Genomic DNA, 14,389 nt, shown 5'->3' with positions numbered 1-14,389 from the left:
GGCCTGACCTTTCCCCGACTTGGCGCACCGCCAAGCGAACGGTGGGTGGGGGCTTGACCTTTCCCCTACTTGGCGCGCCACCAAGCAAACGGTGGGTGGGGGTTGTCGCATTCCATTTCTTGGAGTGCCCAAGCGAGCGTGCGGAGAATGCTGGGAGCAGAGGGTTTTCGTTGGTGTTGTTGTTATCGTTCGCGTTGTTGTCATCATTGGTGATGTAAAAATAAAAGGAAACCCTGACTATCAAAATAACTCCACAGCGCAGGAACATTTAATTACCCATTAGACAAGGGAAAAGGGAGCTATGTATCCACATTTAGTTATCGATATAACTGAGCTATAGGACCTGTATGTTGAGTGCAGTAAACTTCCAAATTCGTAACAATATCACTGCCAAGGGAAGTGAATCTCTCCACGACCATAACATCCTCACCACAAACAGGCACAGACAGGACAGCAGCATCCAAGATATCATTGAAGGCCTGGATCTTAGTTTTGACCCAGGAAACCTGTAATTCCAGCGGCTCCGACTCTTCATTCAGCACCTCGAGGGCCCCCAAACGGATGTCTAAAGTCTCCGGAAAAATGACTGCATCATCTGCGAAATCAAGGTCAGAGATCTTGATATTCCCAAACGATACACCACAGCTTGATCTCTCCGACATCCTCCCTAGAATCCAGTCCATACAAGTGCTGAAAAGTGTGGGAGCAAGTACACAACCCTGACGAAAGATATTCAAACCCTAAAAGCTTTTTCTTCAATGATAGGAACACCGTATCACATTGCAAGGTTACCCCAGGATGTGATAAAGAATAGCATACACCACCTATCTGTTACATGGTGTATAATAAACATTGCTTACGTTTTGTTTTATTTACAACTTATACAAAAACCCAAAGAAGGGCACATTTAGATTAATCATGCAAAACATCTCACCAGATTCATCCCAACTGGCATCAGATAGAGAGATGAGTGTTTACCAAAGAAATGCCACAGCGAGCTCAGCAGTTTGTTCTTAGGGCTGGATGAAAGAATTCTTTTTCGTATCGGTTTTCCTCCCACCCACCCAACTCCTTTGTTCAAATTCTCTCTTTGCTTTTCACTGTTTGCGATAAATTTTGTTTGCACAAGGACACCCCCTTTCCCACCCCACTCCCATCCCCTCTAACATTCCTCTTCCGATATCTTAACTTGGTTTCGGTGAAACCACATGGAATTACATCAAATATTGTTTTAATTGAGCTGGCATGATGGTCGAGATAGAGGTACACATCCTCGCCTCTAAATCTGTCGAACCTGGGTTTGAATCCATACCCAGCTATAAACTGTCATCACTGTCATCCCGGCGTTTCACAGGCATTGTAATTCACCAATGTGTGTGCCATCCCTCGGACGGATGTTAAACTCTGCAATGGCCATGGTACATGATGATGATTTTTTTTATTAAGTTAACCTAAATGTAATAAGTATATAAATTCATTATTTTTAATTGGCAATAAAATGACGAAATCCTTTCTGCTGTTGCCATCCCATTGCCATCTCTTCCATGAACCACATGCGTATGAGATTCATGGATGAGACGCACCTTGAAAATGCGTTTCACTCAGCATGGCCTACGTTGCACATCTCACCATGAACTAAATTTATTCCAGATCGACAATCACATCCATTGATTAGAATCATTGAGAGAAAGAAGTAAAAAAAAAAAAAACCTCGAGTTTTGATTTTGCAAGTCCCGTGTCGGGGCCCATTGTAAACATGTCAGTCTTACCCATGTGCATTACATGACATGCCATTAGGGTGTGCATGACATCATCAGCACGAACGGGCAGTGAATGGAAGCAACTTTATATGCTGTTTGCTCTTCCGTTCAAGACCATAAAAGGAATGAAGGAGGGTGGTTCCCATGGCAGTAGAAAAAATATATCCCACTAATGTTAGCCAGGGTAGCAGCACCCAGTGATCTTTATTTTTCTATCCAAAGTCGAGGCTCTTGGAAGATCGAGAACACAGAGCGGACCAGAACATAACAGAACACGAAGAACATGGCGGAAAGGGGGAAGGAGGGGAACACCAACATCAAGGTGGAGGGATACAAGTACAGAGGGACACTTGCAGGCACACTGGGCTCGGGGATTGATGAGATCAAAAGGAGAGGGAGGAAAGAAAAAAAAACACACACACACAAGGGGTAAAAAGCTGGATACGAGGCCAAACACAGCAAGAGGAGGAAAGGAAAAAATTAAGAGGAAATAGAAATGGAACAAAAACCTAACTAGAGAGGTCATAGAATACATTATCCCACGCTGTGTTGAGAAACAAGGACATGGGTGGAGTGGACAAGCGGAAAATTTGATTGGTCCTGATTACATAAAAAGCCGTAATATTTTGTCCAAGTACAACTAAATGGAAGGGTTTTGAAAGTTCTGAAAATGTGATTTGTGTTCCACAGTGTTCAAGTATATAATTCAACGTAAATAAAATAACTATTTTAAAAGTTGTTAAAAAAAACTTTTTTTTGGAAGTTTACCGCCGTTGACGTAGTGTCTTTTTACACCAACTTATCGAACACGTCACATGAGTTATTTGTGCCTGGGGTTTGTGTCCTTTGTGACGTCCTTAAAAGCAGTAAGTTTCCTGTTTGAAATGATTTTCCATTCTGTTTGACTTCCGGACAGAGTAGAAAAATTCTCACTCCTCTCTGTGCAGGTGCGATCGGGACAAATTCAGAGCCAGAGTACTGTTAAACTGCAGGTTTGTTTTCAGATTCATGTTCAAAATAAAACATTCAATTCAAATAAAGTTGTTCCTCGATCATAAACTGACGTTTGTAGACAGAAGTGAACCAATTTCTTGACCCCACTTTTCGCTCCGCATGCACAGGGTAAAAAGAGGGAGAGTGAGAACAGAGAAAACACAACCTGGAAAGGAAGAGGTGGGAGTGGGGAGGGCTAATGAGGGGAGAAAAGATCATGCGTACGGATTGGGGAGAGGGTGAAATCCTCTTTATCTCTTTGCTGATGTCTCCACCTTCTGCTGTAACATCCCTACGTCATATGCCATGAAGTATTCGATCCCACCGACAGGAAGATGGCATTCCAAAAACGTTGACGAGCTCGTGATTATATCAAGGTCTGAAGAGAGGGAAGAGGCTGCAGCCTGCCTGCCTGGAAGATGAGGGATGTCACACGGCAGAGGGTGGAGTCATCATGAAATAGATAAAGAGGATTTTCCAGAGGGTCAGAGAGATTGTTGATGAAGATTCCAAACAGGACTGGGCACTGCCTTGGGGCACTCCAGATGAGAGCATCGTGTTGGTTATGACAACACAACCACACAACAAGCATTTTAAGGCCATTTTCCCTGCTAAAGTGGGGGTTAGCCTATGTTGGTTATGAGAGAAGTGAAAATTAGTAAGCCATGTGTCCTTCAATGCTGTAAGCAAAGAGTTTGCAGAGCAATGCGAGGTGCTACACTGTATGAAATGCAATCTGTCATTTTCATCATGAAAGGATTGATCTATCCTTTTTCAGAAGATCGTTGATATCCAAAAACGAAATGCATATGTTTGCATATGCAAACATTTGCATTTAGTTTTGCAAAATGCAAAATGCAAATGCACTAAATGCAAAAACTAAATGCAAATGCTAAAAGCCATCTTTCCCAACTCGAACAAAAGCACCCACCCCAGACTGCACCAGGATGGCACTTTTCATCATATTTGAAGAGACAATGGAACAAATGCAGCATAACGCAGCCAAGTATTGAGTATTATATCATGCAAGCTCACGTGTTGTCCTCACACTCAGCTTTGCATGGTGTCAGCCCCCAAAGAACACTCAACTTAGCTTACATCGGATGCAATTGGACAGTAAAGACAAATATGGATTAATCTTTAAGGTTCATGGAAGATACATATCCATCGAAATAAAAGTAAAACTGCATTTCCTTTGCCTTGTTCGCAATCTTGATTTGCCTTAATATCTCGTGTACCCAAAGCAATCCTGCTCTGTCTCCATCTTATCCACGTGTACCCACCACCTTCCTCACTCAGAATCCTTCACACCCAAGAAGGAAGTGAAAGTTCTGTCCAGCCTCGACCTCAACCCTGCTTCGATGATGGGCAGATACGGTATCAGTGTCCATGTTCTCCAATTCTGCTTTGCTGCTCTTCTTTCTCATCTGTCTCCTCTCTTCACCCTGTCCTTCACATTTGGCCACTTAACTTCCTGTCTGCCTGAAAGGCAGCCAACGTCCCTTCCATTCACAAAAAGGCTGCAAAGATAAATGAAATCAAATATAAAGCAGGAGGTTTGTTTCCTTATTATAAGTAAGGACATGGAATCCATCATCACTGTGAATGTCATCTTCCCTCCTATCAAAAAGCTTGATCTCTGAGCCTAAATTGGATTCCATCACGGTCACTCGACTATGGACATGCTACTGCTTCTCTTCTGGCAATGGTCGGAGCCCGTAAATCTTAAAACAAGTGGTCAGCATTGTCTACCTCAACATATTTCGTGCATTTGACATGTTCATGCATGTTTCATGGAAATGGCATCCTGCTCTTCTCGTCAAACTTCCTGCACCATCCAAGGCGGCCTCATCCGAGGCTACATGACTTTCTCTACTCACACAGTCAACACGTTACTATCTCTCAATGGAACCCTTTCCTCTTCCAAGGAAGACCTGCAAGCTCCCCGGAAATGTCTTGGGCATAGTCTTGTCCCTCATCGATATAAATGATCCTTCCGATGCATTGGAAGACCCATTTTCCGTTAAGCATACAACGACATTATGCCATGAAGGATCCGATCCCATTGACATGAAGATGGCAGTTGCGTGACACTCCGCCGATCTGGAATTAATTAGTTATCGATCTGAAAAATCGATCGTTTTTAATCGTGAGAAATCTCATAGTTCTACCCTCTCACTGCAGACAAATTGTCAAATGAACCCACCAAACTATTTCTATGCTCAGCCAGTTGAAGAGGTTGAGTTTTTTGAATTTCTAAGCCTTACCATCAGTGATGATCTCTCTTGGACCGGTCTCCAAATTGCCAGCCACAAACCATAGACATCTGTCATTACAAGTCAATCCTTAAAAAAAAAAAAAACAAGAATCAGAACTCACCACCTCCACCACCCTCTGTCCGTAGCTCAATGGAGTACTGATGTTCCCTGTGGAAGCAAGTCCTTGCTCAACAACCATCTTTCCTGTAAACTGTAGAATTTAAGCTCTCAAAATTATTGACAAGGAAACACTTGGTCTGTTACTCTCACATCACACACAGGTTGGTGGACTATAGTTTTAACCACCTCTCCTCTAATTTAACTCTCTCAACCAACAACCAAGTCAATCAAGTGACTCAACCAACCAACAAACCCACTCCAGCTCCTCCAGGACATATATGCTCTTCCAGTAACCACATTCGAGTTAAACTCCCATAATCCAGGCTGATCACCCACCTCAATTCTGTTCCTCTTTCCCCCCCCCCCCCATTTGTGGAACTGCCCACTACAGATGGTTCAATATCTCTGCTCCTTCTTGGATTTCAAACTAGTTGTGTACCACCACATCATGTCACCATGGTCTCGAGGTATGCACACTCACCTCGAAGCGGTCTAGCCTGGGTTTGAATATTGGCCTATCGATAAACTGTCATCCGGGGGTTTCCGAGGCAGGGTGATTCATCAATGCATGTGCCCTTCCCTCGGATAGATGTTAAACTAGGCATCTCATCGGCTGGCATTAGTCGGTGCATGTACAAGATCCTACGATGTCTTTCACAAAGAGTAGATGAGTTGTCACCGATACCCTGAACATGATCCAAGATCCAGCTTAGATGGTGGGTAATCCGGGGTGTGGTCTTTTGGGATATTGTGTTCTTGACAGTTGACACTGGGTTACACTTCTTGATCTCTGTGCGGTTGCTGTCCAGGCAGCAGCTCTGGCCGACAGAGTAAAGAAATGTACCAAACGAGTTGTGTTCGCATGTCATATGTGAACAGCCATCTTTGACCACAAAGGGGAACGACAACAAAAAAAATGATGCCTGAGCTTCATTCAAGACCTTTAAGATTATCCATACACTCATGTTTTATTCCAACAAGCTAACATTGTCTTTGGCATCGCTCACACCGCTTTGTACTCATAGTGACAGAGTGTACTCGTATGTTTAAACCAACACCTCTGAGAAAGCACAGTCAAACCATTGGTGAACTCGAACAAACAAAACTGGCATCAGAATAGGCCTGAGGCCTTTTTATTTTGTATACCTTGTCGAGGCTCGTGTGAGAGCTAACACACAACGCACATCAAGGGGGCACGGGACGAGGGGAGGGAGTGGGAAGGACAAAACAGTGGGGAACAGAGACATTAGGAGATCTGTGGAAGGGAGAGGGATGGGACGGGGAACATGGGGAATAGAAGATGGACATTACAGGGACGTTCAGGAAGGAAAGCAGGGAATTTGAAGGAGGTGGGCTTGGGTGGATTATCGGGGGTAGAAAAGATCAAGGATTTGGATGGGGGATGATAAGAGGTGGTGGTGAACAGCTGTTTTGAAGGCCTGGAGGGAAGAATGGGAATGAATAGAGTGAGGGAGTTTATTCCAAAGGCGGGAAAAAAGAGGAATGAAAGAGTGAAGGTGAGCAGCGATTCGTGATTTTGGTAGTTTTACCAGAAGGGGGTTGTTGGCGGACCTTGAGCGCCCTGCGGAAATGTGGTGGGGACAAATTGCAGAGAGAGCAGGGGGGGCGAGGCTGGAGAGATTGTAGAAGACCACCGAACACCGACCAACCTGCGGTGATTGAGTGAAAGGCCCAAAGACTCAGCCTCAATACGGGAGATGCCAATGATCCAAAATGCCTTGGTTTCCACAGCGTGAAGCCGAGAAAGGTGGGAGGCAGGAGCATCAGCCAGAGGGGAGAGCAGCACTCCATCAGGCTGCGGACGAAAGCTTTGCAAGTGGTCAGGAGCTCAGGTGGGCCGAGGATGGACTTTGCACGATGGAGGATTCCCAGTCGGCGACTGGCTTTGGAGGCGAGGTTTGAAATGTGGCTTTCCCAGGAAAGGTCATGGCAGATAGTGAGACCCAGAAGCTTGAAAGAAAGGACTTCTTCCAGAGGATTGTTGAGAAAGTGGATGGGGGGGTTTTCTAAACAGTCCTTTCGTAGAGACATAGTGAGAGTGTCAGATTTGTCCGGATTGAAAGACATGTTCCACGTGTTGGACCAGTTTGTGATTTTATCCAGATCAGCAGTGAGCGAAGAAGCTGCTGCTTGCCGGTCTGAGGGATGACAGATGGTACGGCAGAGGGTGGAGTCATCAGCAAAGAGATATAGAGGATTTTCCAAAGAGTCGGAGAGATCATTGATGAAAACCAGAAAAAGAACAGGGCCCAGAACGCTACCTTGAGGAACTCCAGCCTGGACAGGAAGAAGGGATGAAAGAACTCCATTTTGGGCCACACGGTGACTGCGACAGGAGAGGAAGTCTGTGAACCATGAGTGGAGATGGCCTTGGATACCATGGGAAGAGAGTTTGGTGAGCAGGGCAGGGTGCCAGACCGTGTCAAAAGCACGCGATATGTCTGGGGATATGGCTCTGATTTCATGTCTGGCATTGAGGACCTCCATCCATTGATGGGAGAGAAGAAGCAGCATATCCAGGGTAGAGAGACCTGGTCTGAAACCAAATTGATGATCAGAAATCAGGCCATTGGAGAAGAGGAAGGATTTAACGTCTGAAGCGATGATGGATTCCATAACCTTGCTGATGATTGGGAGAAGGCTGATTGGTCTGCAGTTGAAGGTTTCTGTTTTTGCACCTTTTTTATGCAGGGCAGTCATGTTTGCTGATTTCCAAGTAGATGGCAGATGACCTTGAGCAAATGAGAGGGTGAATAGAACGGAGAGAGAGAGAAAGAAAGAGAAAGAAAGAGAGAGAAAGAGAGAGAAAGAGAGAGAAAGAGAGAGAAAGAGAGAGAAAGAGAGAGAAAGAGAGAGAAAGGGAGAGAGAGAGAGAGAGAGAGAGAGAGAGAGAGAGAGAGAGAGAGAGAGAAAGAAAGAGAAAGAGCAGAAGAGCAGGCTTTGAGGACACGTGGGCTGATGCCATCCGGACTGGTTGCAGAATCTGAGTCCAGGTTTGACAGAAAGCTCTCCACCTTGTCAGGAGAAAAGAACACAGAGTTCACAGACAGTTGGGTGTGACTGGGTAAGGTGGGTACAGAAAGTGATGGGTTTGGGACACAAGATTTAGAAGCAAACACCGAGTTGAGGCATTCAGCTTTTTCACGTGTGGCCATTTGAGGTAAGGGAGGGGATGGAGGGGGAACATACACCAGAAACAGATTTGATTAGGTGCCACCAGGATTTTGAGGAGGGAGAGAGGTTTGAAAGTTCAGACTTGAGATGAGAAAGATGTTGTTTTCTGGCTCTCCTGAGGGTAGATACACACTTGTTCTGAGCTTTATGGAAGGAACTGAGATTGCCCTCAGTTGGGTTTGCTTTCCATGAGGAAACCGCAAGTTGTTTCAGGACAACTGCCTCACCACAAGCTTCTGTGAACCAAGGGCGGGAGGAAGGGTAGGACAACTGAAGACGAGAGCGGATAAATCTGTGCATGAGGGAGAGCAAGTTTCTTTGAAAGAATTCCCAGGATGAGTTGATGTTGGAGAAAGTAGAGATAGGAGACCAGTCTATAAGTTTGATGGCCGCTTGGAGACCCTGCCAGTCGGCTTGAGTGAAATGCCAGACTCGACGGCGGTGAGGTGATTCTCTGATAATAGCCAGGGAGATGTCCACTTTGACAACGACGTGGTCATAAGAACCGATTGGAGTGGAGGAAGAGCAGCAGATATTGTCAGGGAAATTTGTCAAAATCAGATCCAGAAGAGATGGAGTACGATTGGTTGAGATCGGGGAAGGGAAGTTGAACGATTGAGTCAGTCCCAATGAGTCGCAGAAAGCTTTTGCTGAGGTGCCATGACGGGTGAGAGAGGTACCCACACCTAGCCAACTGGCATGATGACAATTGAAGTCACCACATCATAAGAGGAAGAGAGAGTTTAGATGAGAAGATAGAAGTTGGTCCATGTTTTCGGATAGTGAGGTGTAGATGGAATCATCACTGTTCGGTGGACGGTACAGTACACGTATAAACATGAGGTGGGAGTGGAGGGGAAGCCGTAGCCAGAGGTATTCCTGGGGGTGTGGGGGAGTGAGAAGCATGGAGAGTGAAGAATAGAGTCTTTGATGAAGAGAGCAACTCCTCCACCAGGACGAAGCTCAGGTCTGTCATACCGGAGGAGGGAGTATCCAGGGAGAGATACTTGGGAGTCAGACACGTCTTGGGAGAGGAAAGTTTCTGTTAGGCAGATTATATCTGGTTTGTCAGTGGCAAACTGAATGGAAAGATCTGAAAGGTTTGAGCGAAGGCCCCGGATATTTGAGGTCCACACTTTTAATGAAGAGGGAGGGGAGGAGGCTTTGAGTGCAGGGGGTGGGGGGGGGGGGAGAGGGAGGGAAGGACAAGGGATGAGGGGGGGACGTAAGGAGGGTTGTTGAAAGAGTGGGGATTGCAGAATAGCTCGGGGAGGGGCCGGATGAGGAGGAGAAAAGGCTCTGTGGTGCTGGGGGAGAGGGGGACAAGAGAGGGGGAAGAAGGCAGTTGAGGATTTGAGGAGGTGGAGTGAAGAGATGGAGGTGAGAGGGCAGTGGAAGGAGGCAGTTTTGTGGATGAGAGGGGGGGGGAAAACTTTGAGGATGAGTGAGGGGATGAATGGTGGGAGAAAGGTGAGGGGGGAGTTTTTGAGAGAGATGAGAGGGAGGCTTGGAGGGAGAAGAGTGTGATGGTTGCTTTGAGAGTGAGGGGTGAGAGGGGTGAGTTGGCACCATAGACGTCTATGGAGAAGGACTGGAACCTCACGATCTTGGGGTTTGAAACTTGAGTCTGAAGGATGAACTTGAGTCCGGGGCTAAAATGACTTCTCGAAGGGCTAGAGACACGATCTCGGGATCCACATAGGGGTTTTTGAGGACGGCGAGTTCAATAGTGTCGTTTTCAACACCACCTGAGGTCATCTTCCAGGTCAAAAGGTCATATTTTAAGGTCAAATTACTGAATTTTGGTATTTTTTGCCCGTTTTTGTGTCTAACTCATAGAGGAAAACTTTTGTAAAGTCTATGACAAAACATGACATTGTGCACCGACTGCACCTACTTGCTGATTTCTATCATCGTTAACTAATATATGTTTTGTTTGTTTCTCTTTCAGAAACTGTCCAGCTGGTGATCTCACAGGATCTTTGTGTTGTTTCCTGCTTTGGTGACAATATGCCACGTCGTTGCAGCTGCTTTGGTTGTAGAGGAAACTATGATGGGAAGCCTTATGTAAAGGTCATATCCTTCCCAAAAGATCCTGAGGAGAGGGAGAGATGGATATTGGCAATGCCAAACGAGAAAGAAAGCTTGAGGTGCTTAAAGGAGATGTATATTTGTGAGACACATTTCAATTGTGATTGGGTGTCAGTTAGGGGTGGCAAACGACCCAAAGAACCCCCATCCAAAGAACCTGGAGTACCGAAATCAGCTTTGAAGCAGGTGACCTCAGCCCCACGCCCAACATCATCTTCTACGTCAGAATCAAGAGCGAAGAAGATGCAGGCAGCTGATGAGGCTGCAGACAATATCCAAGATTTCGACCACTTCTGTGTTAAAATCAGCTCCTATTTTCCTGGCTTTAACGTCATAAAAGACCAGGAAAACCTTTACCTATCAAGAACTGATGCTACTGGACAAACTGTCAAGCAGTTCTTTCATTTCCAACAAGTTCACTCACCTTTTGGATTCCTATTCTTGAATAGAGTTGAGAAAGATGGCATTGAGCTGCCCAAACGACTTTTTCCTTTGCAGAAGAACAGCCTGCTCTCAAAATGGTCCCAGATTAGATCCATAACTGACCAGGTAAACATCTATGAATGTACAAGTAAGGAAATTCTTCAGCTTGTAATAAGCCAGCTCTGTTGGATGACTGAGGCACACGAGCTTTCTCATTTCACCTTCTTTCTGTCGCAGCTGCATCTTATTTTCAAACCTCTTGATCGTCGCCGATTTGATACTGATACGATGATTTTCGCAATGCAGCTTCACAACATATCACCCAGTGCATACAAAATGATTCGTCGATCCGGCTTAATCATTCTACAATCAACAAAAAAGGTAAAACAGATGCTTGTTCGTAGTCAGCAGGACTCCAACCTCAAAACCTTGTTCGACCAGCTTAAACCACAGCAGCGTTTGGTCAATTTAATGTTTGACGAGGTAAAGCTGGTCGAGACATTGCGATTTTCTGGAGGGCATGTTGTCGGATATGCTCAAAATGCAGCAGCGGGTGGTGAACACGAAATGCTTGCTTCACATGCTATGGTTGTTGAAGTTGCCTGCCATTTCGGTGGTCCACGCTATATTCTACGCATTTTGCCCAGCAAAAAACTGGCGGTACTGTGATTTCTTTGATATGTGACAATTGCAATACCAACCGCAGTGTTTATTCAAAACTTGGAGGATCAGGAAGTTGCCAAGTGCTGTCAATTCAAAAGCAATCTATGTTCTTAGTGTACGACTACGTGCACATCTTCAAAAATGTTCGCAACAACTGGATTACTGTTGATGGCAAAACACTCTCATTTGTCGTAGATGGTAATGAGTACAAAGCTTACTGGAGTGATATTCAGAAGGTTTAAGTGATCGACCAGGCTACTCCTATTCGCTTAACCAAGCTGACGCACACCGCTGTTTTCCCCAAGCCCCTTCAACGCCAGAGCGTACCACTGGTATGTCAAGTGTTCAATGACAAGACTGTCGCTGCTTTAAACACCTTCAAGGATTGACTGGGGATCAGCGAAGGCACAATCATCCTCACCCAGATAATGAGTGAGTGGTTCAAGATGATGAACGTGAAAGACCGTTTCTCAGCTATCCATCTGCGCGACGAATCCAGACAGCCTTGGACAGCAGACTACAAGTTTCACTCGGCTGGAGCAGGCCTGCCAAATTATATCTACCTGCGCATGGCAAGGAGGTGGTGGTCGTAAGCTGAAGCGAACTCAGCAAACTGCTGAAGCCTTCACTGTGTCCACACGTAATAATGTGGATGCTGCCAAATTGCTTCTGGCAGAGAAAGACTTTGACTACGTTCTTCCTGCTATATTTGCAGATGAAGCCTTGGAAAAGTTTTTCGGCCAAGCCAGGCAAAGAAGTGGTGGAAACGTCTACATTGACGTAGTTGACATTATGGCTGCAGCTAAAATTGTAAATTTGCAAACACTCATTAAGCATGACATTATGCCCGAATCCAGTTCTCGTGTGATTGATTGCGACAAGAACTGTACAACTTTCATAAATCCAGATGAGCGAAGTGAACTCATTGACGAGATTACTCCTCAAGACACTCAGGATCTCTTGGGGTCTGACGATGCCCTTAAGCATAAAGTAGTTTATTTGGTCAGACACCTTGTTCATAAATATGGCGATAGCACTGGTATGGAGGAGATCATTGATGATGAAGATGGTAATGAGGTGTCATCTGAGTTTCTAGATAATTTGAATAGAGGTGGATTGAGTGTGCCGACTATGTCAACCGTCTTTTTTGTACATAATGCCTATAATTTGTATGACAAGACTAAAATGCGTTGCCGATTTCATTTTGCTGAGCTGTTATCCTCTGTAGATGCACCTTCAGCTAGTAGTAATGCTGCATGTACTACTTTAGCTAACATTCTATTGAAAGCTCATGAGTAGGGAAGAATACTGATTCTGGCTCACTTTTCCCCATGTAAATGAATGGGGGATTTTCAGCGATTCATATTTTTTTCCCTAAAAATAAATCCCCTTTTTATCCCAAGGTATATTTATTTGTCTCCCCTTTTAACTTGGAGGTTGAACCTCATTGAATTGAACACCTGGGGGTTGAACAGCTCACTCATTGAACCTATAAAGATTTGTTCATTCTCAAATTCCTTCAATAGTTTAATTTTCTTTGCACAATAATCCCCATCTAAAATATTGACAAACAAAACATTTGAATCTTTATATTTTTTAAGATACCCCTTTTGTGTCATTACGAAATGATAAACTTCTCTTAATGCTCTTGTTTGACCACCTCCTGAGCCACAGGTTTTTTTTTGTTAAGCCCCGCCCACTTTTCTTTAAGCCCCGCCCACTTTTGTTAAGCTCCGCCCACTTTTTATAAGGTATTTTTTCTAAGCCACGCCCATTTTTCCTAAGCCCCGCCCACGTTTGCTAAGCTCCGCCCACTTTTCATAAGGTATTTTTCCTAAGCCACGCCCACTTTTCCTAAGCTCCGCCTACTTTTGCTAAGCCCCGCCCACTCTTACATCATTTCCAGTTCATCTCTGACTCACAAAGAAATCACTAGAAAATTACAGGATGTTATGGTTTTGAAAAATTTCCCAATGAAGGCTTGCCTAGGCTTGCCCAGGGAATTTCCAAAGGAAACCACACCCACCAGTCTTTCTCTATAAAAGCTTCAAACCCAGGCTCCATTTTAAACATTTGTTTTTGCTGGCAATGGTGTGCTGTGTGCTTGTCTCGAACTCTCTGTCTTCTATGGAACTAAACCTTCAAGTTGATGAACTGGATTCAAACCTCTTATCTGTTGAGGTAAGATTTTTATTTTCCTATTTTCAAACTTTGATTGAAGCATACTCATTTAATAATTAAATAACTGAATTAATACATTATTATTTTCTCTCACAGGAAATTGTGTCTGAAATACGAAATGAAAATACTGCTTTTGCTACAACTTGGGAGGAAATTGTTGGCTTGGTTGAAGACCTTATGAGCGACCAAGACCTTGAGTGGGATGACTTTGGTGTTCCTTGGAACTCTCTGTCTTGTATGGAACTAAACCTTCAAGTTGATGAACTGGATTCAAACCTCTTATCTGTTGAGGTAAGATTTTTATTTTCCTATTTTCAAACTTTGATTGAAGCATACTCATTTAATAATTAAATAACTTAATTAATACATTATTATTTTCTCTCACAGGAAATTGTATCTGAAATACAAAATGAAAATACTGCTTTTGCTACAACTTGGAGCGAAATTGTTGACTTGGTTGAAGACCTTGTGAGCGACCAAGACCTACAGAACGAGCAAGACCTTGAGTGGGATGACTTTGGTGTTCCTTGGAACTCTCTGTCTTGTATGGAACTAAACCTTCAAGTTGATGAACTGGATTCAAACCTCTTATCTGTTGAGGTAAGATTTTTATTTTCCTATTTTCAAACTTTGATTGAAGCATACTCATTTAATAATTAAATAACTTAATTAATACATTATTATTTTCTCTCACAGGAAATTGTG

The 14,389-nt window shown here is 44.3% G+C and overlaps 1 protein-coding gene across 4 annotated transcripts in view; it reads left to right on the top strand.

Annotated features, from left to right (window-relative positions):
- APAF1 (apoptotic peptidase activating factor 1) overlaps positions 1-14,050 on the top strand; it is a 515,858-nt gene extending 501,808 nt beyond the window's left edge. For all 4 annotated transcript variants that reach the window (XM_085886644.1, XM_085886646.1, XM_085886643.1 and 1 more), the window contains one exon: positions 13,781-14,050. In XM_085886644.1, the coding sequence (XP_085742770.1) occupies positions 13,781-14,035 (255 nt within the window). In that variant the 3' untranslated portion in view covers positions 14,036-14,050. The remainder of the gene's footprint in view (positions 1-13,780) is intronic.
- The last annotated feature ends 339 nt before the right edge of the window (positions 14,051-14,389 follow it).

Source organism: Eptatretus burgeri, chromosome 6 (assembly GCF_056783735.1).
Source record: "Eptatretus burgeri isolate ZD-2024b chromosome 6, Ebu_testis_v1, whole genome shotgun sequence".
In the NCBI taxonomy this organism is placed as follows: Eukaryota; Metazoa; Chordata; class Myxini; order Myxiniformes; family Myxinidae; genus Eptatretus; species Eptatretus burgeri.
The sequence above is the reverse complement of the archived record's forward strand: the minus strand, read 5'-3'. Positions and strand labels throughout refer to the sequence as shown.